Here is a 27,750-nt window from a genome sequence, read left to right as displayed (position 1 = left end):
CTCAAGGACTTGCATTACAGAATTTTTCAGTGTTTGGTTTTTTCTTTTTTTTAAACCTTATCTAGTGGTACCAACAGGCCTTACAGGTAGATGCTGGTGAAATTACATGCTTTAGTGCCTATGCAAGTGGTTTTAAGCTTATGTAATCTATTGATTACTGTCTGGCTGTGGACCTTTCAAAAGCTTAGAACCATAGGAAGTATAATAAAATTAGAGGGGAAGCTTTGAAGATTGAATGTACCTTCATTGTGGTTTTTGTGCGTTGACTCCCAGGCATGCATGGACTGGAAGTTGAAATAGATTGTGAGTAGGTCTATATTAATCTCTTTCTTTTTGCCAGTAATACAAAACATGAGTGACTGAATTTCCTTTATCTGCTTCCATCGCATATAATCTCCTCTATTCTGTTTGAAGAGCTGAAACTTTATATTCTGTGTTTCTAACAAAGACAGAGTAGTTTAAATAATGTGAACAAATACAGGAATCAGTGGGAGTGGTACAATTTCATGTCTTGAATTCATGTTGGTTGGAATAGGAATGAATGCAAGTATGTCCAACCACAGAACTGTTTTTGTATTTCAGGTGCGTATAGCAGCAAAATTCATAATTCATGCTCCTCCTGGGGAATTCAATGAGGTGTTCAATGGTGAGTATCTGTCTGCTCTGTCTTTTCATTTAAGGCATCTATAGTCAAAATTATATTGCCGATTACTCTCCTGAATTTCATGTAGCTTATGTTTTAGCAGCTCACTTGCTGTAAGAGCTGGGTTTGAGGCTTGGCATAATAAGCTTTGCAGTCACAAGACAGCTTGGAGTTGAAGTGTAAAAGAAGGAAGATACCCCTTTTCTTGGTGATGTGAGAATGAGCTTGCTTTCTGTTTTTAATCAGTCATGAATTGACAGTCACTAGGGGCTTTGTTTAGAAGAGACATGTACTCTTTCTTCTTTTTTTTTTTTTTTTTTTTCTCTCTCCAGTCTTTAGCAGACAGGTCCATTTCCCAACAGAAACTAGCTGGAATTAAAATGGTCTTTTAGCTATAAGGAGGAGTATAATTACAAATACTTAACACTGAATATACAAAAGGCTACTGCCTGTTGCCGGTTGTGAAAAGAATATTAATCTTCTCCAGACATTTTTAACCCTTAAATTCTGGACACACTTCGTCTTACTGAGTGTACTGGTAAAGCGAAAGGAAATTTGAAAGCAGTGTGTCTCAACTATTGTTGCCTGAACTTTATGTAAGATGTTATTTTTCTTTGAAAACTGTTATGTTTGTCTTGCCTCAAGGTGTGTGGGCATGCATATCACATAAGAAAGCATACGGTTTGTAGCTGTAGCTTACAAATCTCTCTGCTGCTATTTAAGCAAAGAAGTAAGTTTTAGTATCCTAAAGTTTTAGTCAGTGTCAGGCTGGTGAGAGCTTAAATTTATTAAAGAATGTAAAGGTTTTAGAAGTATTTTGTTCTTCAGTTAAACTGTGACCAGCTGATTATTATTTAAACTTACTGCATTTGCGAAATGGGCAATTGAAGGGCAGCCCCTTAAACCAGCTCCCTGAAAGTTAATACAATTTCTTACAGCAGTACTGCTATAAACCTTATTGTTAAGCTAGTTTATAGTTGCAACTACCTCCTCAGTAACTGAGTACGATATGTTTGAAAACGTGTAACGCATTTGATCATAAATGCATGACCAGTGTTCAATGAGATTCAAACTGACTTCTTAAAAAAAGAGAAAGCTTTAAATTCCAATCCTGCAAACTCTGTTTTCATTTGGTTCGGCTTAGGGTTTTCTTCACTTCATGGGCTAGTTGTTTTCGTTTGGGGTGTTCTGTTGTTTTGTGTTTTGGTTTAGGGAATGCCTCAAATATATTCCAGATATTTATTTTACTTGTATGATACTTTGTGCATCTTTAGAATTTGAAGTGTTATATCGAGACTAATGATCTGTTAGTTAATGATCAGTGCATTACATTGTTATTAAAATAGTGCCTAGTAAATACTAAGCCAGTAAGTCAAGTACATAAATAACAATTTACTGCTTAGTAAATATGGAGTCATTCTGAGGAGAGTATTGACTTTATTCTATATTCATATGTTTCCTGTATAGAATCATAGAATGGTTTGGGTTGGAAAGGACCTTAAGATCATATGGTTCCAACCCCCCCTGCCATGGGCAGGGACACCTCGCACTAAACCATGTCACCCAAGGCTCTGTCCAACCTGGCCTTGAACACCGCCAGGGATGGAGCATCCACAACCTCCCTGGGCAACCCATTCCAGTGCCTCACCACCCTCACTGTAAAGAACTTCCTCCTTATATCTAACCTAAACTTCCCCTGTTTAAGTTTGAAGCCATTACCCCTTGTCCTACCACTACAGTCCCTAAGGAAGAGTCCCTCCCCAGCATCCTTATAGGTCCCCTTCAGATACTGGAAGGCTGCTATGAGGTCACCACGCAGCCTTCTCTTCTCCAGGCTGAACAGCCCCAACTCTCTCAGCCTGTCTTCATACGGGAGGTGCTCCAGCCCCCGTGTCATCCTCGTGGCCCTCCTCTGGACTTGCTCCAACAGCTCCATGTCCTTTTTATGTTGAGGACACCAGAACCGTACGCAGTGCTCCAAGTGAGGTCTCACAAGAGCAGAGCAGAGGGGCAGGATCACCTCCTTCGACCTGCTGGTCACGCTTCTTTTGATGCAGCCCAGGATACGGTTGGCTTTCTGGGCTGCAAGCGCACACTGCCGGCTCATGTTAAGCTTCTCGTCAACCAACACCCCCAAGTCCTTCTCTGTAGGGCTGCTCTGAATCTATTCTCTGCCCAACCTGCAGCTGTGACTGGAAAGAAATTATTTTATGGTATATTGTGCTCTGGCTATTAAGTGTCATTAAGGAACAAAAGCAAAAATGATAAGGCTTAAAAATCAGTAAGTACAACATGTATCATATTAGTGTTGTCAAAATACAGTAACCAGTACCATTAATATAGTGTGAAGGATTTGGTAGTTTACGTGTTAAAAGTGAACTCCTGAATCCTGTGCTGTTCTCATTCAGAACTTCTCTAAAAAGTAGTTTGACAGATTCCTAGAGCTGTCACACAGCCTGAAGAATAGGGCTTATGTATGCTTACCAGATTGTGTTGGAAGGGATCCATTTCCATACTGCTCTTCTCATTTTGTTGAGTCAAAATTATGAAATATGAAGCAATAAATTTCCTACCTAGTAATCTTATGGGTGTGGGGTGGTTTATGGTTTGTGTTTGTACAATCTGTGGACGTTTGCTATGTGACCGAAACAAGTTTCTGAGTTAACTGTACTTTTATGTTGTAAATACCTTCTTTCAGATGTTCGGTTGCTGCTTAATAATGACAATCTTCTCAGGGAAGGAGCAGCCCAGTAAGTAACAGATGCCACATACTCAGTTGCATAAAAGCAAGATGTTTTTCAGTAAGATTTTCACTGTCACTGAGTGATTCATTTAAAAAGATGAGTGCTTGGCAAGTAAAACCTCATTGTGTGTTGTACATCTTCGATAAAGATGAAATTCTTGGCAGAGGAGAGATCTGTACTGTATCCTAATGATTAGAACAACCATTTTGGAAATGGGTGACCTGGATTTTGGAACCAGTCTCCACCTTTTTGGATTTCATTTTCTCTTTTTTGGTACCAAATGTTCAGTGTTAGGCACTGAATATCTGTAAGATACTGCTTCTTTAGACCCTTCTATGTCAAAACATTACACCTACTCTCTTTTATGCCAAAGTTAGTTTCATCTATAAGAACAGAGATGTCCAGCTTAGTAGGTTGGATCCCTGTGGATTTTAAACTTTATCTGTTCCTCCAGTTTCTATGGCTTCCTGTAGAGCTTATGTGTTTGTTTATATCAGGTTACTTGTGAACATAAATCATTGCGTGGTGGTCACTGGAATCTGTAATTTGAACCAAAGTGATTCCAAGAATTTGGGCCTGCTAGATAACAAAGTATTGATATAATTTTTCTGATACATCATTGCCCGGGTTATTAGCTATTATTTAAATATCTTACATCTACTAAGGAAAAAGATTATGCTTGACCCAGGCTTTTGATGTTGGATTTTGGTTTTTTTCCTCTTGTAGTGCATTTGCACAGTACAACTTGGACCAGTTTACTCCAGTAAAAATTGACGGTTACGACGAACAGGTATGAATACAATGAAATCCTTGCCATGTTCCTTAAACTGTTCAAGATGTTCTGCTATTGGAACGTATCTTGGCAAGAAAATGAAAAGAAATGCATCTTCCCTGCCAAAATACAGAGATTATGGACCTTCAATAGTACTAGTTCCATAAGTTAATCATTTAGGGCATCCGAAGAGCTTAAAATTTCAGTCTGTGTTGTTGGCTTAAATTCATTCAGATATGATTTGGAGTCGTAGAAACAACTTGCTCCATCTCTAGTACTAGAAGACCTGAATTTCTATATTTCATTGTTGCAGTAAGAGGGTATGATTCAGGATTTTTTGTTTCTGAGTCAGTGTCATGTTAGCCTTGTCCTCTTGTGCTATATGCATAGTTTATATATATATGTGAGTCCTGGGATATAAGTAAGCTCCAGTTGAAAGTAGGATATAATTAGATTTGGCATGGGATTTTTTTTTTCTCTTTTTTTCCCAATATTAAATGTTATTAAATAAAATTTTACAATACAGGTTTTGATAACAGAACATGGTGATTTGGGAAATGGAAAGTTTTTGGATCCCAAGAACAGGATTTCTTTTAAATTTGATCACTTAAGAAAGGAGGCTACTGATCCTAGACCCCATGAAGTTGAAAATGCCATAGAATCCTGGAGGAATTCAGTTGAAACAGCAATGAAAGCATATGTGAAAGAACACTACCCAAACGGTGTCTGCACAGTAAGTACTAAATTATATAAGCACTGTATCGCTGTAGACAGAAATCTAAAAAGAAGGAACTTTCAATTGTAACTGAAAACCAGGAAGATGGGCAGTTCCAACAGTAAAGAATTTAGTCCTGTCAAGAGTTCATGCAGGGAAATGAGGGAAAACTTCAGAAGTTTCATATTTCAGCTATTACATTACTAGTGGGTAGTTACTGCAGGTCACAGTGAAGACTTACCTCTCAGTTCTTAAGACCTTCTGTAGACTACTGCAGGTTGATCCCATTGATCCTGGCTGGTTACATTAAAAAAAAATTCATAAAACACAAATGTCTGTCTTGTCTTAACCTGACAGACAGAACTGTCACGAAATCAAACTGTTTTCTCTCCGTGGCATCTCCTGTATATAAAAGTACTATATTCTTACCACCAGAATCAGCAGGTTCTGATGGCTTCTTAAAATAAAACCTCTCAGTCTGGCCTAAATACCATTCATTTGCTGTTAAGGAGCCCTGTGACTAAAGTTCAGCAAACCAATCTAGTGATAGCTGTACTTTGTATTAACCTGATGGAAAAATTAACTAGGGAAAAAAACCCAAAACCATCAGTTGCTGAGTTAAAACACTGAATTGGGATTCCAGGCAGACAGATGAGTTCCAGCTTCTGTAAAGGAAACCAGATTGCATGTTCTCTGAGATCTCAGTACTATTTGATAAGCAGAAGACCAAACCCACCCTTTTAATCAGCTTTTTGCTAGTCTGAAAAGGCTTAAATCATCATTTAGTTGCAGAATAACTGATATCTGAAACCCTGCTGGTGAAGTATATAGTCACACCAGTCACTGCTACAGGCTTAAAATTCCTATAGTGGCAGAAAAATGAGTTTGCAGTATATAAGATTTCAGTTAAGATGCTTGACCTTCAGATTTTCTAATCTTACATTTTTCTGCTTTGTAATATACACTTGAATGTTTCTTGTATTAAATACTAGGTAAGAACCACAGTGGTTCTAAAATAAATTTTTACAATTTATGTAGCAATAAGAGAACAAGATACCTCTAAGCAGTTTGAGCAAGACAGATGCTGAAACTTTAACTCTTTTTTTCTTTTCTTGTTGTTGTTGGGTTTTTGTTTTGTTTGTTTTCATTTCTAATTCAGGTATATGGTAAAACAATTGATGGACAGCAGACCATTATTGCATGCATAGAGAGCCATCAGTTCCAAGCAAAAAATTTTTGGTGAGTTTCTGTATGGATACAAATACAGTAAAATACAGCAAAAGGAGTAACTGTACTACTGCCATTACACTGGTAATCTTTAGTTCAGAGAAGGAGGTGCTGGCACATCTTGCATGTGACATCTTTTTCTTCCTTCACCCCAAGATTTTCTGCCAAAACTATATAGAAATCTCTTTGTTTGTGTTAAGTGGCAGACTGCATGTCTGCATCTCCTTTGAAGAGCTTGGTGAACTTCATAGAATTCCTTACGACTTTCCAGTTTATCACACCGGCACTGATATCCATGCCTGTGTTCCCTAATACAGTTGCTTCTGCTTGTGTTGCTTCCTTTTTGTGACTGATAGCATAAACCCAGCTCCTCCTGCTTTGCATGTCTTGGAGAAAGAAGGTGACCAAAGATTAATTTACTGTCAGACTCGAGTCGTTAATTTTTGGGTGAGGTAGATAAAGGTGATCTGGGATGAAATATAAACTGCAGCCTGATTTTTTTTTGTTTCTGGACTTAGTTGAAAGATGTTTTCCGCAGTCTGGAGTGAACTTTGGGTAGCTCCTGGCAGTAAACTGGACAGAAATGAGATAAATATCACAGTATCAGAAATGGAATAAGGAAGTATCTCTGAAAGATAGCTAATATATGCAGTTCTCTGAAGAAATGTGTTTCATTATTATTTTGTTTGCTATTTTGCATCTACTTGAAATCATATTAATATATGTAAGTGCAGAAATATTGTGTTCTGATGCTGAAGGTGAATATTACATAGGTATAGTAATTTAAGCATGTGTCTGTATCTGTTCAGTGATTTGCCCAGTACACTCTTCCATAGATTTTAATTAAATTTGCACAGTTAATAAATAATTTCTTCCACTGACTTAAACTTGACTAGTTAAGGCTGTATGTTTTACATCAATATTAAAAGTAACTTGAAATAATACTGATTCTTCTCTTTAGCTCAGAAGTACGAATGAATTTTGGTATTCCAAATAGTTACTTTAATACTGTAGTCTTTCAAGAAGAGAAACAGATATGCAACAACCTTTTATAGATGGAAAAATCTTTCTTGAAAGTTTTCTTTAATAAAGTTATGGTTGAACGTCTATGGGTAAATATTGACCATGTTTCTAAGAGTTTTACAGGGGGATAGTCAGGCTCTAATTCAAACTCTTAGCAAATTTTAATAAATTTATATTGGTTTGGGGGATTTGGGGATGGAGGAATGTTAACCAAAGTTAAGCAGACTCCGTAGTTATCCAGATGGATGTCTGGGTATCCAGCCCAGGCCATAGCCAGTATTTATTCTCAAGGTGTCCCAGCTTTTTAGGCATTTGGAAGGCTGGCAACCTACCATGAAACCAAGTTTGTGGGATGATAGAAAATCAATACAGTCCAAGGAAAAACGTTCTAAGAATTTCTGAAATACTATCAGCATAGTAGGAGAGATGGTTTATTAAAGAACGTGAAAGAAAAGGAAGGATAGTTAATCTCTTACAAAAGCTCTTAAGTCAGCAGAGCTAAATAATGACGCATTTTCACAGAAGGATCCTTCTGAACTTGAACACTTTTTATTGTAATAACATCTTAAGGACAAAAAAAGATATTCTAGAGTAGAAGCATTGTGGTCATCTTAGCTTCAAGGACTACAAGGTGACTAAGAAGCAAAAAAATGTGGTAGCTAGTCATTGAATCCTGTGCAGCTATAAAATGTAGATCAGCACGTAAGCTTTCTTATAATTAATGGGTCAGTCTGTAAGGCTACCAGTAATATTAGTGTCACTGAGTTAGGGGGCCCTTTCAGTTTCCTTAGAGATTCCAACAACCTTCTGAATTGCCTTAGTCTGAATTTTCAGTGATAATCTATAATTTGGATATTGTCTGAAATAATTGTCAATGGCTTTATTATTGAGTTAACATTGTTAGTATCAGAGATGTGTCAATATAGATCTGTTAGTAGCTGTTGATCTTAAAGTCTTTCTTTCCCCTTGTTGAATGCACTGGAATCTACATCTAACCTTAGTAGGATTGGAACTCATAGTTTCAACTTTCTTTCGTTCTTTAAGTGCAAACAAAAAAGGAGTCAAGAGACAGCCACAGTGCATTCTTAATAGAGCTTTAATGTACTAACCTTCTAATTCACTAACCTCATAACTAAATAAGAAAATGTCTAGCCTACAGGAAAGGAATCAGGTGAAACTACAATCTCCTTATACTGTTTTCCAGATGTTTGAAACTCCCTTTAAGCAATTTGGCAAAGATGTTGAATTTGTGGAAGGAAACTGGAAGGAAATAGTTGTCCTGGAACAGAAATGCTAGAAGTGCTGAAAGGCCTAGGTACAGTTCAGCATAGCGGAAAGTCTTGCTGCTTTAATATTCCTTCCATTCAAGTTTTTCATAGTCTGATGTGAAGTGTGACTTCCGCTGATCCAGCAAACCATCCAGGTCCCAGAAACAAAGTACTGACTATATATGCCTAACTAATTATGAAGGAGGGAAAGAATATTGGAGGCTTTAGGTATTTTCAGAAGTTAAGTCCTTGTTAAAAGGTCCTTACTAATAAATCTCCTTAGTCCACATCCAAAACCAAGGTTAAATATTTTGGGAAACTGTTCTCAACTTATTATGGGGCTGAATCTTTAGGGAGAGATTTTGTGCATGTGTGCACAGCATATTTCATTCTGGTTTCCTTTGACTATCAGTTACATGTTGGGGTTTTTTCTTAACCAGTGGGGTGACATCTGATTTCCGTTTTATTTTTTTTGAAGGAATGGCCGTTGGAGGTCAGAATGGAAGTTTACAATCACCCCTTCAACCACTCAAGTGGCTGGCATCTTGAAAATTCAGGTATGCTTATCTCAGACTGTGTCCTGATCAGTAAACTCTCCAGTTATTATCAAGGGAGATTCAGGCCAGTGTATCAAATATTCTAAGAGAATTTGGGGACCCAATAAGCAAAGCAGAGATGCCCATTCACTTAAGTGTTAGTGACTTAATTGCATATTTACCTAATCTTACAAGCAGAAAAATATGTGTTTACTTTCAGAAGGTATATTCACCTCAACTAGGCATATACCCCTTTGGTTTCTTGTTTCTTGAATTCGAAGTGGCACAAGCCTTTCCTGAGGGTATTCTCTTTTCTGAAGTACAACTTTTCTTCTTCTTTAACTGATAATAGCAGGGGTTTTTTCACGTTACTCACCCAATTGTTTAGAAAGGTGAGAATCTTTGGTTTCAGTCACTCCACCATCTGAATTTTTGAATCAGGGTCTGCTTCACTCAAAATTTGCCCTTACGGATGGCTTTAGGGCTTTCATACTGTCTGAGCAGGAATGCAGAAATCTTGAGACCAAGGGCTGGCTGTCATGTGTGCAGCAGAGGGACTTGACTTCCTGGATTGGTTCCCTGGAATGTGTTTGCATCTTTTACAGGAGTTTATAAAAACAATTCTGGAATCAGGGACTAGAATCTTAGTGCAGTCTGGCTTTTAGCACAGTACTTTATTCAAGTTCCCTTTTCCTGCTCTTTCTATGCCCCCATGAGTTTTGCACTTCCTTACTGGTCAGTGATTTGACTGCAGAAGGAAGATGCAATGGAATGTCTTTCTAGCCATACCCTGAGGCTACGATGTTATTTTAGGATGTGATAGGTAGCTGTGTTCAGATCCACCCAAGCAGAGGCCTGAATCTGGTTTCGCATTCTGAGGCAAATTCTCTGGCAACTAGGATGATAGTCAAAATATGGACAACCATTATTATCTTGTCTGATCAAGGTCATGGTAAGCATATTAAGTAACTTCTAGGCTTCTCAAACATTTGGGAGAATCTAAGTAAACTGTCATTCAAATCCAACTGGCATCAAAGCAGGCATTTTCTCCACAGCATGCACTTCTGGTTAAATGTCTTAAGAGATTTTCCAGAACAAGCAGACATGTGTCTACCTAATTCTGGGAAAGGTTAGCCCAGTAGCCTAGAAAATAGCCTGAATAGGGATTTTAGTCAGATTTTAATAAGCATCTTGATTTGGGCACCAGGTAATTTTGTCTTTTATTACTATTTCACATAATTAATCAAGTCATTATTTACATTTATTAAAGCCTGTGTTCTGGGGAGTGATGAAAAGTTTCACTTTTTTGCTTGCATAGGAGCTACTTGTCTCACCAGGGAATTTTGAACTCAGTTTCAATTCTTTAGAAATTGTGTACAATTTCTTCAGCATATGTGGGAGTGCTCCCTTGCCCCCTCCAAACAAAGTGCTTTCATTTTTAAGGTGCAAAATAATCTTCTAGAATATGAACTCACTGCAACATTCGTGAAATTTCAGAGTACTGAAGTTTCTGTGGTGTTTGCAAACTGACAGCAGTGCGGCCATTGCCCTAATTCTGGTAAGACCTTTTAAAAATAAGTTGGGGCAGATGCCAGCATTGCCTCCTACCTTCAGGTGTCTTCAGTATTTTTAAGGTCACTTGCACAATTTCTTCCTTTTAAAAAACAAAATAAAATGTATTAATAAATTCTAATATAGGAGATTCTCAACTGTCTTAATCTCTTACATTGATTCATTTTCTTTTAATTATATTTAAAGGGAAAACTGCAATAGCAGAGCCTTTTACTAAAACTAAGTCCCTGTAGTGCTTGGACATGCTCCGACTGTGCATGGAAAACAACTGATAAGTGTACTGGTTACTAATTTTATCTCTTAGATAATTTGTTATTCTCATCCCTCCTTAGTTAACCTTTCCAAGAGGTTCTGTTCATAAACATCATGCTTCTTGTAGCCTTCCGAACCCAGCCCTAGCATTCTACGATGTCAGCAGTGAGGTATAGTACAGAACAGTTACTTCTCATATTTTGTATGACACATCCCAGAACAGATTTACTCTTCATCCCTGTTAAGTTTTTAGGCCTGAGCGTTTGCCAGGAATGTGACTCACTAAGATAGATAAGATGTTCATGCTGATGTTGGCCTCGGAGGTTTGGGCCCTCTGCAGTGGACTGTGACAGAAAAGAGGGGCAATTTATACTTCTCTGGGTTCTGCTGTTTCCTTGGGAGGTCTCAGAATTTTGCACTGAGAAAGTACTTCTCATTTTTTAGGAACTGGATTGAAAAAGGCTGGCAGAAGTTTCACCCAGTAATGTTTGATTTGAAAAGCTTATTTTATGGTTAGGATGGTACCTTCTGTTGAAAAACAAGTATTTGATAATAAGCAAAATAATAATGTAAGCTGAATCATAGGAAATGTTTTTTTCATATAGGAAACCTTTTGCTTAGGTATTACAACTGTCTTACTCTGTTTTCTCTATTGTTGTTTATAAAATTGACAGTCTCTTACACACATAATGTATATGAAATTATAATATTGTGCACTGCTCTCCAAATTAAAATGTTACCTTGACTAATAGGGTGAGACACAAATGTTTCAGTTTCTCATAATATCAGCTACATTGACTATGTTGACTTTATCAAAATTGTGAAAAGATCTTTAAAGATACCTGTTTAAAAGTCAATGTCTTCTGTATCAGTTATTGTGAATGATTACATGTAACTTTATATATGCTTCCTATTTTTTAAGTTTTCCAACATTTGCATTAGAAACTGAATGTTTTCAGATCCTTCCCAACTGACTGTAAAAGTACTGAAGTTAGCTTGGGTAGAGTTTTACTGGTCGCCTCATCCTGCAAAATAATCAAGGAAGCTATTTTGTAGATATAATGTTCCAAGAGGAAATAGGTTTCATTCTGCTTTGCTATCTAACCTTGGCAAATTCTGTTCCAAATAGCTCTTTTGTTTAGATAAATACCAGCTTTTGTTATGAGCTGTATCTAATAGAGGAAAATACCAAAATCATGCAAATCTAGAAAGGGAAGCTTAATGTTGCACTGTTCCTAGAAAACAGTTTGGGTGAAGCAGAAAAACAACTTCAGAATATCCTGAAGCCTTGCCAAAGCTGTTCTCATTTTGAATATGTCTTCACCATTTAGAATAGTGTATTCATTTCAAGAGTTTCTGGTAAGGTCATATAAATAGTATGTTGTTGTCTTCATGATGTTAATCAAAACGTAAACATCTTTACATGAAACATCAACACAAAAGTGTTTCCAGACTACCTTCTTTAGCATTCTCTCTCAAAAATATTCACATTTTACAACATTTTGTTTTTCCAATTTGCTTTTGTTGTTCTGTAACATTTTATGTGTGTTTTCATTTCATTTGTTTAGGTTTGTTGTTATGATAAATACTACAATGCTTTGATTTTCCTGTATGTTGTTGGTCTGTAACATTTCATGATATTCTTTGTTTAATTTTCTGTAGGTTCACTATTATGAAGATGGTAATGTTCAGCTGGTGAGCCATAAAGACATACAAGATTCTCTAACAGTGTCTGTAAGTGAACTTTAAAAAGCTTATTGCATATATTTAAGTGACTTTTTAATTTAAGAAGAAAAGCAAGATTAAAAAAGGCTCAGAAGTTGGGACGCGAGTTTGCTCTTTTGCGTGAATGGAAATTAATGTTCTAATTTCTAAGTATTTTGTGTGTAACATTTACTACTTCTACCTAACATGTAGTTACTGTTTATAACTAAAAGGGGAAAAAAAACCAAAACCTAAAATTAATGTATGCTTGCATGTGGCTTATATAAGTTAAATTAACTTTGATTGTAAATCTTTAATTAGCTTCCTGTCAGTCTTTCTGCGCTGTTGTATTTAAACTTTTATAGGTCTGCAGAGTGACCTATAAAATTAATTTTTTAATATGAAGGAGCTTTGAGTTATAACAACCCACTTACATAGTACAATAGGAGATTCTCCTTTGCTCACTGGGAGAAGACTAATAAGCTAAAACCAGTAAACAAATGATACCAGTTGGTGGGTACTCCCCCTTCATTTCTTCCCTGTCTGTAACTGGTGCTGTCAGCCTCTTGCTTTTCTGTACAAAAAGCCCTTTCAGAGATGCTTCAGCTTGAGAAGCATAACACGCCTTATATTTAAAGCATTATTTTCAACTTCTTTCCAAATGGATTATGTGAGGAGCAGGCAGTGGAAGTAAAAATGGTTTGGAAACAGTATCAGATGTATCTTTTAAGAGTTGGTAATGTGGCAATATGAACAACTACTGCTTTTGAAGTAATGCTCCTCTTGCCTACTGGAGATAGTGTTTATAAACAGGGAGATTTTCTGTTGGAGTGTTCTTTAATAAAACTTAAGCTGGTGAGGTTAAACTGGCAGAGGGCATTTGTAAAAGTGAACAGTAGAAGTGTTTAAAACATAATAACTAGTAGTGAGCAATTTGGCTGAAAAGCTCAACTCATCAATAAAGAACATTGTTTGCTAACATAAAGCAAGGCTTGTGGGCTTTTCAGTTGCAATAGCACCACAAAGAATGGGGGAGGAGGGGGGCTGGTGCCAACTGATAACGCTTCTGGAGCTGTAGATATAAAATTACTTTTGAGCCCCTAAGTGATATGTTTAGTCTTTCATTCAACTGAAAGTTGCTTCAGGGAAGATTATGTGGAAGAAGTTCTCCTTTCAATAGCTTTTGCTTCACTTTTTATTGGGAAGTAATTTAATCCTGTTCCGCAATTTATCAAAGCAGCAGAAGACAGATAAGTAGGAAAACATCTTTTATCTAACTTTCCTACCTTCTGTTAAAAAAAAAACCAAGTATGCTGCTGATTACCAATTTTTAGCCTTGATTTTGAGCTTCACAGGGGGCAGAGGCTGCACACGTTCTTACTTCACACAGAAGGAATGGTAGGTAGATTAAAAGGAGCCTGAATAACTCCTCTTTTTCATTTTTTGGCAGAGAAGCAATTTTATACCATCAATGTTCACAACTGAAATAAATGACTGAAGAGTTCTGTTGTAGCTAGAGCTACGAATAATTTTGCTGAAGGTTACTTTCTTATCCCTAATTTTTCTCTGAGTGAAATAAGACTTCATACCCCTGAATTCTTCCTTTTGTTAGCAGAGCCTTTGAAATCATTGCCTCAGTTCACTGAAAAGTCAAAGCCCTTTCATTCATTCTACTTGGTCTCTAACTCCTCCTTCATCTCTTTCTGCGGTGTACAGGAGCGCTTTCACAGCTGCTAGGTGCAGTTTCACTGGAACTTTGAACCAGTTGTGATTGAAGCTGCCACAGTTTTTTCCCAGTCTTTGCCTTTGTAGGAATGAGGGATCACATGGGACAAGAACACTCCTGACTTTCAACAGCTTCTGCAAAGGGCACCCTTAGGAATGTCTCCAACACCATGTTGGAAGTTTTGAAATTCATGAACCTTCACTTCCTTCTTGAGACTTCTTTCAAACACTTCAGTTAATTGTCTCCAGATTGACTGATGGGTCATTTTTTATTTTCAAAACAAACACACACTTGCATACTTAAGGGTGAGGCCTGAAGCCAAAAAACCGTTAATCAGTCGTGATGAATTTTAGACATTGTGGTATGTGGCACCCTCATTTTGCAAGATGTACTTGAGGATGTTTTTAGAAGTCTAGGTATATAAAGTTGAGTGTTTGCCTCTGTTTAGTCTCCAGATTCAGAATGTGTAGAGGTGAACAATTTGCGTTGTTTTTTTGGTTGCATCCTGCATACTTCTGCGTTAAGTGGTGGTCTCTAAGTTTTCCCAAATTTGTACTGGAAATTTAACATTGATAATGTTAATACCTGTACTTTGCATGTTCATAGAGACTTGTGTGTGTGCATGGTCATATTTGCAAATGTGATTCTGGTCCTTGTGTCTTTTTATTATACCACAGATTGAATCAGAATATATTAATGAGTTCCATGATAATCTTTATGCATGTTGCTGTTTGACTGTTTTCATGTGACTTATGCCCTTTGGATGAATGTTTTGTTCAGTTTTCGTATAGCCACTAAATGGTTGTGTCTACCTGGACTCTACCTGACATCGCTCATAGCTACACGAAAAAACCATAATCCAAATGCTGTTAGGATCATGCTGTACGTCAGACCTCATTCAGATATCTTTTTTTTTTCCTAGAATGAAGCCCAGACAGCGAAGGAATTTATAAAAATCGTAGAGGCTGCAGAAAATGAATATCAGGTATGTTGGAAACAAAAACTATATCCTTACTCACATGTATAACATTACCAATACTTAACCAAAGCTAGTACTCTATAATTAGCAAGCTTATGATATTCAGGTAAAGTAGTTTTGTACAAATATAAATAGATTACACGCTGCTGCTGCTGACTGTATCCTCCCTTTCCATACCTTCTGGTGATTGCGGTCACCTACTTAACGCTACATTAAAATGGTTTTTGAGAGCAGGAAAGCCCCTAGCGTGATCAAATATCAGCAATTCTGAGCTCTTTCAGTATTAGTGTATACCTTAAGTGGAATTTTTTACAGATTCTATTCAGAGACTGTGTTAGACGGCTTTGCTAAATATGACGATAAGTATTATCCATTTCAATTAGTCATTTTAAAGTTAGCAAAGTGTAACTGTTCTAGATATCCTCTGTAGATGTCAATTCATGTTCATTTAGGTCTTGAGCATCAGGTAAATTTCAGATGCTATGTTCTGTCAGTTTTAAAAAAAATGCTCTTTAATAAAAATGTACTAAGTGTGTATCATATGTATTGTATTCAAGTTCATACGATACTGTGGACTGACCCTACCATCCCCACAAGAAAAGCAGTGGAAGACTTTGGTGTCTGAAATTAATGATGTATGAGCTAACTCTGATCAGCAGTTTCTTCATGCTGCTGTGGTTTGCTGAAGCCCTTAGGCTACAGCCAGGTTTACTGCAGCTGCCTCACTGATTTTCCTTACATAGTTTCAGTCTAGGTCTAGCAGCTTTTCTTCATAAAATATTATTTTAATGTACCATATTTTTATTAAGCCTGTTTTAGAGGTAACAAGACTACTCAGTCATTTAACTTCTATAACATCCTGTTCTTGATATGTCTTTGTTTTGTATGACTTCAACAGACTGCTATCAGTGAGAATTATCAGACTATGTCGGACACTACTTTCAAGGCCTTACGTCGACAATTGCCAGTTACCCGCACCAAGATTGACTGGAACAAGATCCTTAGCTATAAGATTGGAAAAGAGATGCAGAATGCTTAAAGTGAATGTTGCATGACTGGATCATTTTAGTGTCCTTGTATACAAATAAGAATTATTACAAAAAGTATTTGGAACTGTCAAATCACCCAGTCAGCATGTAAGTAGTTTGGTTAGAGCACAAAGCTTAGCTAATTGACTTTCTTCCTTTTTCTTTCTTTTCAGAGGGTTGCAGCTTCAGTATAGCTGAATATTTTCCTTTAGAGTTTCTGTTGTACCTTTATTTTTTTATAATGAAGAGACCATGCCTTTAGTTTTCAATTGCAGGTTAAGAACAGTTTGGAAAAATATTTTTGCATATGATAACCCTTTCTCTTGCTTTCATGTGAAATGGACAACTTCCAAAATCTGCTGGATTCTTTGTGGAGCTCAGTAATATGCATTTCTAGGTCAAGGTCAACATGGAGTCAGCCACAGGTGCTCTTTTTGAAATCATCTATCCTTTCATTGTATGTAAAATTGGGAAAAGCATTTTCTGTGTCATTTAAACCTTTCAGAATACTTATTTAGCTCCGTGGTAACTCAATTGTTTTTTCTTTTTTTAAAGAAAAGGGCAAGTTCTAACACTGTTTTAAGATTTCAAAATTAAATAAAAGTACTTATTTCAGAAATGCATTTAATGCTTTATATCTGGCAATTAAATGAGCTCAAACTCCATCTGCCCTTGAGGTTTCTTTATCATAAAGCCACAAATGTATTATAACAAGGCATATTGTAATATATATAACCCTGTACTCACTGCTATGTCTGTCAGTTTATTTTTTTTTCCTTGGATTGAAATGTACTAAAATTCAATGTGACATTAAAATGCAAATTTTCTATTTATTTGAGTATCAGATTGCTTCCTGATATAGCCTAACTTTGGTGTTTCTGTGTATTTTTAAGATACTGCTTAAAACAGCCACAAACTTGTGGCTTATTGGCTATTCTCAGTGTATTTGGAGATTGTTGTAATATCATCATCCATTGTTTCCATCTGCATTTAAGAAACATCAACATATGGAAGTCTACTTAAAACAGGTATCTTTTAGCTTCATATTGGCCACAGAGGATGGAAGAAATTACAAAACCAAAACCAGTATATTTGTCTGGAGAATACTTTCCCTGTCTGATATATCTTGTATTGAAAATGGATGTCAGGTATCTAAAAACAGGGACTTCATTACAAATGCTGCATAACACTTTCATGAAATGCATAGATTTAATTTTTTAATTGGATGAAAACCTGTTTTAAATCATGCTGCCTAATTATATTGCTCATGATACATAAGCTCATGATGGAAAATTTAACAGCTGCTGTATTTTTTAGAAGGCAGGTATTTATGCACACTCCTAAACCAGTAAAGCTTACACAAAGGTTTCATATCTTTGTTTACAGCATGATCCAATTTATTACTTTAATCTGTTAAGTTACAGCATAGCAAGAGTCTGGACTTGTATAAAAATGTACACACAGAACAGTTTACTGTATGAATTGTAATAGCAATACCCCTATATTCTGCTCTTCAGTGCTCTCTTATAAAGGGGTATAGAATTAACTGAAGTTCTTGATGTTGCTGCTACTTTACAGTACTCAACTGTATAGTAGAAGAGTGGGATTTTTTTCTACCACAGTCTTCCTGGAGAGTTGCCCTCTTAATTGTCTCCACAGATCAGCTTTGAACCATGTTGGCTTTTAACATCTGTATGCGAGCTAGGAACATGCGGAGTCACTGTCAAGTCAGTCTGTCAGTCTTAACTAAGATGTAAATACAAACCTTGTTTGAGGAATTTCTTCAACATATTTAAGAACAAGCTAAAAATAAAAGGCAGTGAATGGTTAGTTAGGAGAACTGTTACTGGGCAACAACTGTGCAAATAACTTTTCTAGCTGTTAGAATATTGTGTATGACAGGAATCAGCACTGGCTAAAAGTCAGAATGCTATTTTTCTTACCTGAAATAAAAAGCTAGTTTTAAATATATTCCTAATAAAGAGGTATTTTACTGTGAAGTACTCTATTATTCTGTTTTTCTCTCTGTTTATTCAGTCCTGTGATAGTCTTAATGCCGTATCTTCAAAGAATAGTATCCTACAGGTTCAATTCTACCAGTAGGGTAACATAAGTAGATTTGTATTACTTATATTTTTTCCTGTTGTGTTAATTTTTAGTCTGTGAGATGATTTTACACCTTGAACATCAAATTTATTAAGTTATAGCTTCAATAAAGCAATTTATAAGTAAATAACTACTCTGTTACTTTTTTGAGATGGTATGTTGTATCATATTTAGGGGTAACCACTCCCCAGCTGAAGCTGACCTGAGTATCAGCTGAGGCACATGGCACATTTGGAGTTCTTGATGTCTCTCAAAATTTTGGATGTCCCTGCTCCTTCCTTTTGTTTCTACCCTATCCCTTTTAAATTGGAGAACTTTATAGCTTGCTTGGTAGGCTTCAGGGTACCGTGTGTAGGTAAAGCACTTCCTCTGAGCAATATTGCTGTGGCAGTTGTCTTAATGTGAATGACTATTTGTTTACATTCTATTTTAAATATAAAGATAAACTTTGTATTGTAGAATGTTGATGTACTGGACATTATGGCTTGTAATATGGACTTGTAAAATGCTTGTGTTTATGAAGTGTATTATGTCTTATGCATCTCAGTGCCCCTTTATACAAAGGAGTTTTTAACTTCTGCAAGTAGTTTTAGCTTATTTCTGGCCATTGGCAAGAGGAGTGGCAATTCTGCTTTCAGGTTCTCCTGAGCCACCCCTTTTTGTATGTCTGTCTTAAAATTCATACTGCAGGTACAATGAAACTTTAAAATCATTGTCATTTTGATTACATCACTACTGCTTCTTATGCTCTACATGCTGGTAACAATTCTGCTGGCTGGTTCAGTTGGAACGCTGTAACGCAGTTCATTATTGAACCGTCATTTGGCCTAGGGTTATCGGTATTGTGTGAGGCTGGACATCCTGCTATATGTGTTCTCCTTAGGGGATGACTCCAGCTGCACCTACGGCAGTGATGGAGTTTGTGCAGTTTGGAGTAAATCCATCTCTCATCCCCACTTGCCACATGGTAGTTTGGCTGGCAAAGCAGTTTCAGTGCTCTCAAGTTCACTTCCTTCTGGGGAGCTGGGCTCTGGGCGTGTGCCAGATTCCCTCCAGCTCCAAGTGGGGACGTGACTCCATAGCAGAGGTTTCCTTCAGGCAGCTTGAAACCACCTATGTGTTGAGGTTGTCTGGAGGATAAGACTAAACCTGGCCTTCAAATTTCCAGGCTGTAGATACTGTAGATATAGAGGTTGAACATCAACTGTTGATTCTGTGAGTTCACTCCTATTGTGCTGAATTACTTGGTGACACAGACACAGCTTCTGCTGCACTTGTTTACTGGAAAGACTGAAACTGTTCTTCCTCTGATGCAATGGTAAACTAGGTTTAGATTAAACTTAGTTTGCTCATACCATTGAAGTGTCAATTTTTGTGTGACAATGTCAACTCTGAACTCTTTTTGAAAGGGAAAAATTTGCATCCATTTTTTTCTACAGCTAAGGAAAGGAGCTGTGAATATGTACTTTATTCCTTCTGTGAACATGAATGCTTAATACTTGGTAGGTTTATCTACTAGCAATATTTTCTTCTGCTGCTGTGATTGGCTGTCCTGTAACAGGTATTGTGTAGAAACAACTTCCACATAATTTGGATATTAGGGAAAGAGGCTTGGAAAAAGAGTAAGTTAATTACAAAATAAATAAATATTCAAAAGATAAACAGGTGTTTTTAATACATTTGCAACTTTGCTGTGACACTTAATAGCTGCATGAGCAACTGGAGTAGAAATCTGAGCTTTCAAGAGTCATTAGCAGTTTTAAACTAAGCAGGAAGAAGAATCTGCTTCCTTCTTTGATATGACGCTGCACTGTTAAACCAGCTTTCAGAGGCTGCAGAACTGGTCAGCTGTGCAAGCCTTTCGGTTCGTTGTAAAAATAGGAACACGAGGTAGCAAAATCATGACTGTCCAAAAGCAGTTGTGGTTAAAGTTCAGATTCTCAATTGGAAGATTTCTGAACAATGACGATAATGGAAATTATGAAATCCTTGAATGGCTGCTCTGAAAGCAGTTGTTAGTGATAAAAGATTATCCTTCCTCTCCAAGTTCTTGTAGGGCTTTGGTACTATTTGTATTAAGGTAGATATTAGGAAACGTTAAGTCTTCCTTGCTGGATCTTAACCTCTTTTTACGTTAGCAGTGGGCATACAGAACAGTTTGCTCCCATTTTCTTTGCAACATGTTTTACGTATTTGAAGAGCTTCTCCAGACTGTGTAGCTTTTACAGCAAAGACTGAATCCAGCAACTCTGATTTCCATATGAAATCCAATACTTTTAAGTCATCTCTCTACATCCTGCTTTTTGGTTTCTGATCATTTTGAGAAGCTTGGTTTTCTCTGCATATTGTTCATTTTGGTCCTCCATGATATTGCAGACTATCCCGATATTAACATAGTACTTGGATTTCCTTTTGCTAGAATCTGGCCTTGAGTGCTATAATATTCCTCTAGCATTGTCTTCAACAGCAGTTAGAAGATTTCTGATACAATTTTAAAGCCTATACTATAGTAAGGAGGGGGGAAAAAAAGCAACCAACAAACCACGGTTAGGTATGTGTACCAGATGTTATCCTTCTCCATTGACAAAGCATGCACTGAGAGTGTACAAAAATGAGACTGTTCTCTATCCTAATGATATGGACCAGCCAGCAAACGGATTCTGAGCTAAGAGCATCCTGGCATAAAAGGTAAAGGGCTGCTGTGAACTTGTCCAAATAATGAGCTGGATCCTTGTTATCTGGGATGTTTGTGCCAACAGCAGGTAGTTTGTTTAGCAGTACCTTGTAGGGATTGATGTCAGTCAAAACTGAGGAGGTGGAACACACCACCCTTTCTTGTGCTAAGAAGCACATAATACACTTTTTTCCTACCTTTTTTCTACCTGGAGGAAAAGGGATCAATGATTAGTCAGAGTTGACAAGGCAGCCTAAGCTAGGGCTCCAGGAAAACTTGTCCTGTTTTCAGAAGCACTGAGGCACTCTCATCTCCCCTGCCATGAACTGGTGCAGACTGGATGGTAACTGGTGTAGCATATCCATGCAAGTGTCTTCCGTATGTCCCAACAGTTCCATGTGTAGGGATAGGTGGTATACTCCACCAAGCTAGCGAAAACTACTTACACGGTACCAGAAAAGCCTGTGTCATTCAAGAGCATGTTTAAAGTTCTGAGCACAGAGTCCTTTGGCTGTCACAGATGCCAGGAGCCAGTTCAACTGCAGAAGCCTAGACCTGAGAGATGCTGCTAAGATAGTAAATACCATATGCTCATGAAGAGTTAAAATGCTGCTCCTGTTCCAGGGCTTTGCTGCAAGGCAAAGGCTGCTACAAAACTGATTCTCTTGAGTGCAAAAGAATCTATTATAAAGTCAGTAATAAGTATGTGTCCTGTCCCACTTCATCACTAAACATAGTGAGCCATCGTCTTATATTTAAGAACTTGTGTACCTCTTCTTAGCTCTTTCAGCTGGATCATAGAATCATAGACTAGTAAGGGTTGGAAAGGACCTTAAGATCATCTAGTTGCAATCCCCCTGCCATGGGCGGGGACACCTCGCACTAAACCATGTTGCCCAAGGCTCTGTCCAACCTGGCCTTGAACACCGCCAGGGATGGAGCATCCACAACCTCCCTGGGCAAACCATTCCAGTGCTTCACCACCCTCACTGTAAAGAACTTCCTCCTTATATCTAACCTAAACTTCCCCTGTTTAAGTTTCAACCCATTACCCCTTGTCCTACCAGTACAGACCCTAAGGAAGAGTCCCTCCCCAGCATCCTTATAGGCCCCCTTCAGATACCGGAAGGCTGCTATGAGGTCTCCAGGCAGCCTTCTCTTCTCCAGGCTGAACAGCCCCAACTCTCTCAGCCTGTCTTCATACGGGAGGTGCTCCAGCCCTCTTATCATCCTCGTGGCCCTCCTCTGGACTTGCTCCAACAGCTCCATGTCCTTCTTATGTTGAGGACACCAGAACTGTTCGCAGTACTCCAAGTGAGGTCTCACAAGAGCAGAGTAGAGGGGCAGGATCACCTCCTTCGACCTGCTGGTCACGCTTCTTTTGATGCAGCCCAGGATACGGTTGGCTTTCTGGGCTGCAAGCGCACACTGCCGGCTCATGTTAAGCTTCTCGTCAACCAACACCCCCAAGTCCTTCTCTGTAGGGCTGCTCTGAATCTATTCTCTGCCCAACCTGTAGCAGTGCCTGGGATTGCCCCGACCCAGGTGTAGGACCTTGCACTTGGCTTGGTTAAACTTCATAAGGTTGGCATCGGCCCACCTCACAAGCGTGTCAAGGTCCCTCTGGATGGCATCCCTTCCCTCCAGCGTATCAACCGAACCACACAGCTTGGTGTCGTCCGCAAACTTGCTGAGGGCGCACTCAATCCCACTGTCCATGTCGCCAACAAAGATGTTGAACAGGACCGGTCCCAACACCGATCCCTGAGGGACACCACTCATTACAGGTTTCTAACTGGACAGTGGATTTTCACTGTAGATGATGTACAAAATAGAAAAGATAAAGACTTTGGGAACAGTCTGTATCTCAATATGGAAAAGGCCTAACAGCTAATTTTCTGGGGACTTTGAGGGAAGAAAAATACACAAGTATCTCGAGGAAAAGCAATGGGGGAAGCAGAAGAAAGTCTGCTCTTGCTGAAAATGGCTGAATAGCAGAAGCAGGAATTAAAACTATTTCAAAGGGCCAGTGTTTCTGAAGGGCAGGGCACAAGGGAAGGGAGGGAATTAAAAGCCACTCAGATAACTACTGCCTGTGCGGATTGTCCTCACCGGCATGCAGAGGACCCTCCTTTGTTGCACCTCTTGTGGGAGGCTGCGAGTGACCTTGTATGATCACTATTTGGCAAGGATAACACATCTGAGAGAAAGAGCTTTATAGAGACTGGTTTCTCACAAGTCTGCATCTGTATAAAGCTCTGGTGCAATTATCACTATATTCGTGTATTCAGAGCCACTGCGCACCATTTTGGCGCCAGAGCTGAACCTGCTGCCCTGACCTTGGTGCCTTCTCGCAGCCACTGCAGAGCCACCACTCTTTTCCCCATGCAGCAGCAGTGGTTGGGAGTCAGGAGAATTTGGCTCCAGTTAATGGTCCTTACAATCCTCCTTTGCTATGGGTCAGCTCATGTTTCTCACCTTGGGGTGTGCAAGCCCACAGAAGCCCAGATTTGCAGAAGCACTTGCTGTTTCAAACTGATGTCAGACTGGAGTTCCAATATAATGTCACAAGTATTCAGCGATGCACAAGATCCCATATTAGTGTCTGTATTTAGTATTATTCCTTCTCCATCACAGCTATATGTTCGCAAAAGAGATCATGGGAAAAGTCCATATGAAGTTGATGAAGTACTTGGTACTGTAGTGCCAAGCATCATGAAAGATGCTATCAGGGAATGAATAATACTGCATCTATAGCAGGATTTCAATAATAAGCAGTAAATGGGGCTAGGGATATGCAGTGAATAATGGGGCTGCAGGTATCAACTGATGCTTCAGTACAAACACACCTTGCCCTCAACAAGCCAGTGGGGTGTGTGAGAATAGTGCCATGTTTCCAGGGACTGGGCACCCACCTCACCCCTATGTGTACAACAGTCTTGGCTAAGGCTGCTCAATTATGCTCAACTGTGCAGTAAACTCAGTGCTGTATGATAAGAGATGATGAGTGGGATATAAGCTAGCAGTAATTTATGACAGGGAAAGTCATTTTACTTGGCGCTTACCAGCGTGAGAAGGAAAAGAATCTTCTCACAGCAGGTGGGACTCCATCGCCTTTCTCTTCTGTGTTCTTCACAATCAGGAGGCTGTAATGAAAAAAGGTTTATAAAAGCATATCTATAACATAGAAGTCACCTAGGTCTGGGTTTAGCTAAAGAGCACACAATCCATTTGAATAATGTAAAGAGGTATGAACTATTCAGATTAATATTAAAAGGAGAAGGAAAGCCTACTGTGAAATCAGTGAAATTTCTTCTTGCAACATGGTTCAAGTAACAAATGTGAGCACCCCACTCCAACGCAGTGGAGCTTTATTTAGGATGTTGGGCAACCCAGGTGTCTGTATCAATGGGAAACTTCATTCTCTCTTTCCTGGACCCACCGCTTGCCCATGCAGGGCCTGAGACATGCTGTTTGCTCCTGCTGATAAAGCAAGGAATGTTTTATAGACAAGGGCTGCATTTCCCAGCCACCTCAGAAGTGAGAAATGCTGCCTGTGGGGCTGTTCTGCTGTTCCACGAGCATTTAGAGAGTGGATTAGCTGAAGTCTTAGGCCAGGCTTCCTCTGAAATGTCACTTTTTCAGCCAGGTCACATCTACTCAAGAAACAGCCATAATGGTTTTTCATTTCCAGAACTCTCTTTCTCCTTAACAAACTACATCAGGGTTGTCGACAAGGCTTTCTGTTTAGACAGAGATTATTTGGTACATTTTCTCACTACACATCAGCAAAATATGTTCTTCCTTTTCCCACAATATTATACCCTACATAATAGTGAGGTAAATGTAATTTGGGATAGTGATTGCATCACTACTAAAAAGGGAGGCAGGATGGAATGAGTGAAAGGATGCTGTGAGGAAGGAATTTGGATGTGAAGAATGACTGCTGGGTGCAGAACAGAGAACACTGTAAACCAGCAAGAACACAGATCACGCTGAACAGACTGAAGAGCAAAGGAGAAAAGAAAGCAGGAGAGGATGAAACTAGAGTGTCAGACAGACAATTGTTCTGTAGGCCCAATTTAAAGGCAGGAGCTCATGGAGAACTTCTCTGTGGAGAGTGAAAGAAGATGGAGGCTCCGTAGTCTGCAGAGAGAGGTTTTCTCAGCAATGATGTACTGGATGGATGTGAAGAGGCGAGACAAGCAGGGCAAGGAGGAAAGAACTGCGTCAGGCAAGGCAAAAAGATACCTTGGTACTTGATTTTTCAAGGTTTAACAAGATTTGGCTCAGGAGCCAAACCTAGCTGTGATATAAGGAAATGGTGTGCCATTTGGTTGCTACCTGCTTCCACGGGAGGGGACGCGTTGCTTGCTCAGTCCCCTTCTGCCTCCAGTCAGAGCTGTTTTTACCCTCATCATTAATAGTTGCCAGCCTCAAGCAGCAAAAATTATCTGTATGTGACCCAGCACTGTGACTGCTCCATTTCCTTCATCTGAATTTCTGGAGATTAAGTAAAATGTAACTGCCAGTGGATTTCTGTGTTTCTACTGATACATAGCTGGTAAAGATGCTGGTGTGGCAGATGATGGGGGGAAATAAACTCTGCTCTGCTAATTGCAGATTTCAGAGGAGAGGAGTTGAGACCTTTTTCTCTCTCTAAAAGATTTGGTTATTAAACACAGTATCAATGTTCAGCAAATTAAAGGCCACTCTCAACATCTTTTTTCTTACCAAAAAAAAAAAAAAGGGAAAAAAGGACAAGATACTGAACAGTGATGAAATTCCATGCATCTCCTTAAAAAAAACCCAAACAAGCCAAAACAAAACCAACCCAGACTCACTGTTTGGCTGCAGCCCAAGGCATGGATATGGGGAGCTGAGCTCTTGTCCTTTTCCTTGACCTAAACAGGGGGGAGAGAAGCCAGCGCTGGTTCCCCCCGGGCTTCTCGCCATCTGTCTCTGCCTCCCTGTTTCTCCCTCAGCCTTGTTTGCCTCCTGTGACGTACCGAACATGTGTGGATGCAGACGCCAGACTGACTTGCCGAGAGCTCTTTTTTGACCAGGGGCCAACCTCACAGCTTGCACGATTCCTCTATGAACCCGAAGCACGTACCATCTTGTACAAATACTGACCTATCTTGGGCCACCACCTGATTCTTATAAAGGATCTTCACAAAATGCCTCAATGAATGCGTGTGTCCATCTACCGCATAAACATATGTAAGTGCTACTGGGGAATATTTCCATGGATTTAAAAAAAATATAGAATTTCAATATGCTTTAGCAAATGTGTGTGTTTGGGATGGCGCATGCTGCCCCGCACTAATGCCTAAGCGTGCATCAGGTCAGGGTGGAATTCCCATCTAATTTTTAGGGGAAAAAAAAGTCATTTGTTAGGCAAAAGAGCAAGAGAGGAGAACAGGTCTGGGGTGTTTTTTTGTTTTGGAGTTCGTTGGGGTTTTTTCCTGGTTAGGATTTATTTTGAACACTACCTGAAAATACTGAAACACTGCTCTGAGTTGCACCAACTATTTGGGAACACGTTTCTTTGCCCTGTCTTTGCACTGACATCCGATTCCTAACTGAGCCAGTTGTGCTCAGTTTTTGTCTTGCAATTAAGGCAGCTTGTTGGCTGGTGTTTTCTCCCTCCCCTACAACTGCCCAGACATGTTCTACATCACCCTGTTTTCTGGCAGAGTCCTCATGGTGGTGGACAGCCCCGTGGGTTTAGGGGAGTTTGCCATCTCATTGTTTCCTCCATCCTCCTTCAGTTTAAGCAGTCTCTGGAGATCTGAACATTCAGCTCCCTCAAACCCAGCTCCCCTGCTTTCCAAACTGCTAAAACAGACAGAGCTTCATCCCCATGTCTCCACCTTCATACTGCTTTGGAAGTAATAAGGAAGACCATGTTTTTTAAGCTTTTTCACAAGTGGTACTCGAGGCATATGAATGGTTATTTGACTTTTCCTCATTAGTAATGGTGGCATATTTTTAAATCTTACTGTCCTCCTTTAAGCTGAAGAATATTCATGTAATACTGTAATATATCACTTAAGATGGGGAACAGAAACTTCGGCCTGAGCACACTGTTCAGAAGTCTGTAGTTGCATACTTTAGAAATATCTTCGTTTCAATGAACATACATTGATTAAGTTGTAAATTAAGCATGTATTTTAATTTCAGTCTTTCTTGGCATATTTTCAGTTCTCCAGACTGTGACTAAGGACCATGTGTTTTACCTGAAATAAAGCTTTTTGTAAGTGTTTAAGCCATTTTATTCAGGTATGTCTGAGAAGTTCTGGGTGCGCGCTCCTCTGAACTCTCCTCCAGAGCTTTCACTCGCATTGGCACACTGTTTCTTACCATCGCTGATTCCAGTTTAGACTGCCATCTCCAGTCCATCTCTGATATTGTTTAATATGCATCTGATATGCTTAATAGCATAGGCGCACTATATGCCTACGTATTTATGTGTATGTAGATACACAAATGGTGATATATGCTCACATACATATATATATTGTTGTTCAATATGTATCTAGATTAAAAGGTGTTGCACATAACACTGCTTGGCTGGATTCAATTGCTAATCGGGCATCAGGTGAAGGTCAGAGGGATGTCTGGCCCCTTTAAACCAAGCTGACAACATTTCCCAGTGCTCACAGATGTCTGGAGCCAATGTGGATCTTGTTTGTGCCCCTTCTGAACTTCCCCAGCAAATGTGCCTGGCCATCTCTCAGCTGCCAGGAAACCTGGTGCAATCTTGCTTCATAGCTGG

At 38.9% G+C, this 27,750-nt stretch overlaps 1 protein-coding gene across 3 annotated transcripts in view; it reads left to right on the top strand.

The window, feature by feature from the left end:
- The window catches only part of CAPZA2 (capping actin protein of muscle Z-line subunit alpha 2), a 33,129-nt gene extending 13,480 nt beyond the window's left edge, over positions 1-19,649 (top strand). The window contains exons 2-11 of one of the 3 annotated variants that reach the window (XM_030478383.1): positions 583-646; positions 3,342-3,393; positions 4,114-4,177; positions 4,686-4,892; positions 6,034-6,113; positions 8,871-8,949; positions 10,833-10,922; positions 12,415-12,486; positions 15,105-15,167; positions 16,060-19,649. In XM_030478383.1, the coding sequence (XP_030334243.1) occupies positions 583-646; positions 3,342-3,393; positions 4,114-4,177; positions 4,686-4,892; positions 6,034-6,113; positions 8,871-8,949; positions 10,833-10,922; positions 12,415-12,486; positions 15,105-15,167; positions 16,060-16,200 (912 nt within the window). In that variant the 3' untranslated portion in view covers positions 16,201-19,649. Of the gene's footprint in view, positions 1-408; positions 647-3,341; positions 3,394-4,113; positions 4,178-4,685; positions 4,893-6,033; positions 6,114-8,870; positions 8,950-10,832; positions 10,923-12,414; positions 12,487-15,104; positions 15,168-16,059 lie in introns of those variants that run through there. The other 2 variants (XM_030478385.1, XM_030478384.2) reach the window with 2 other exon arrangements.
- Positions 19,650-27,750: the final 8,101 nt, after the last annotated feature.

This window comes from Strigops habroptila, chromosome 3 (assembly GCF_004027225.2).
Source record: "Strigops habroptila isolate Jane chromosome 3, bStrHab1.2.pri, whole genome shotgun sequence".
Taxonomy (NCBI): Eukaryota; Metazoa; Chordata; class Aves; order Psittaciformes; family Psittacidae; genus Strigops; species Strigops habroptila.
The sequence above is the reverse complement of the archived record's forward strand: the minus strand, read 5'-3'. Positions and strand labels throughout refer to the sequence as shown.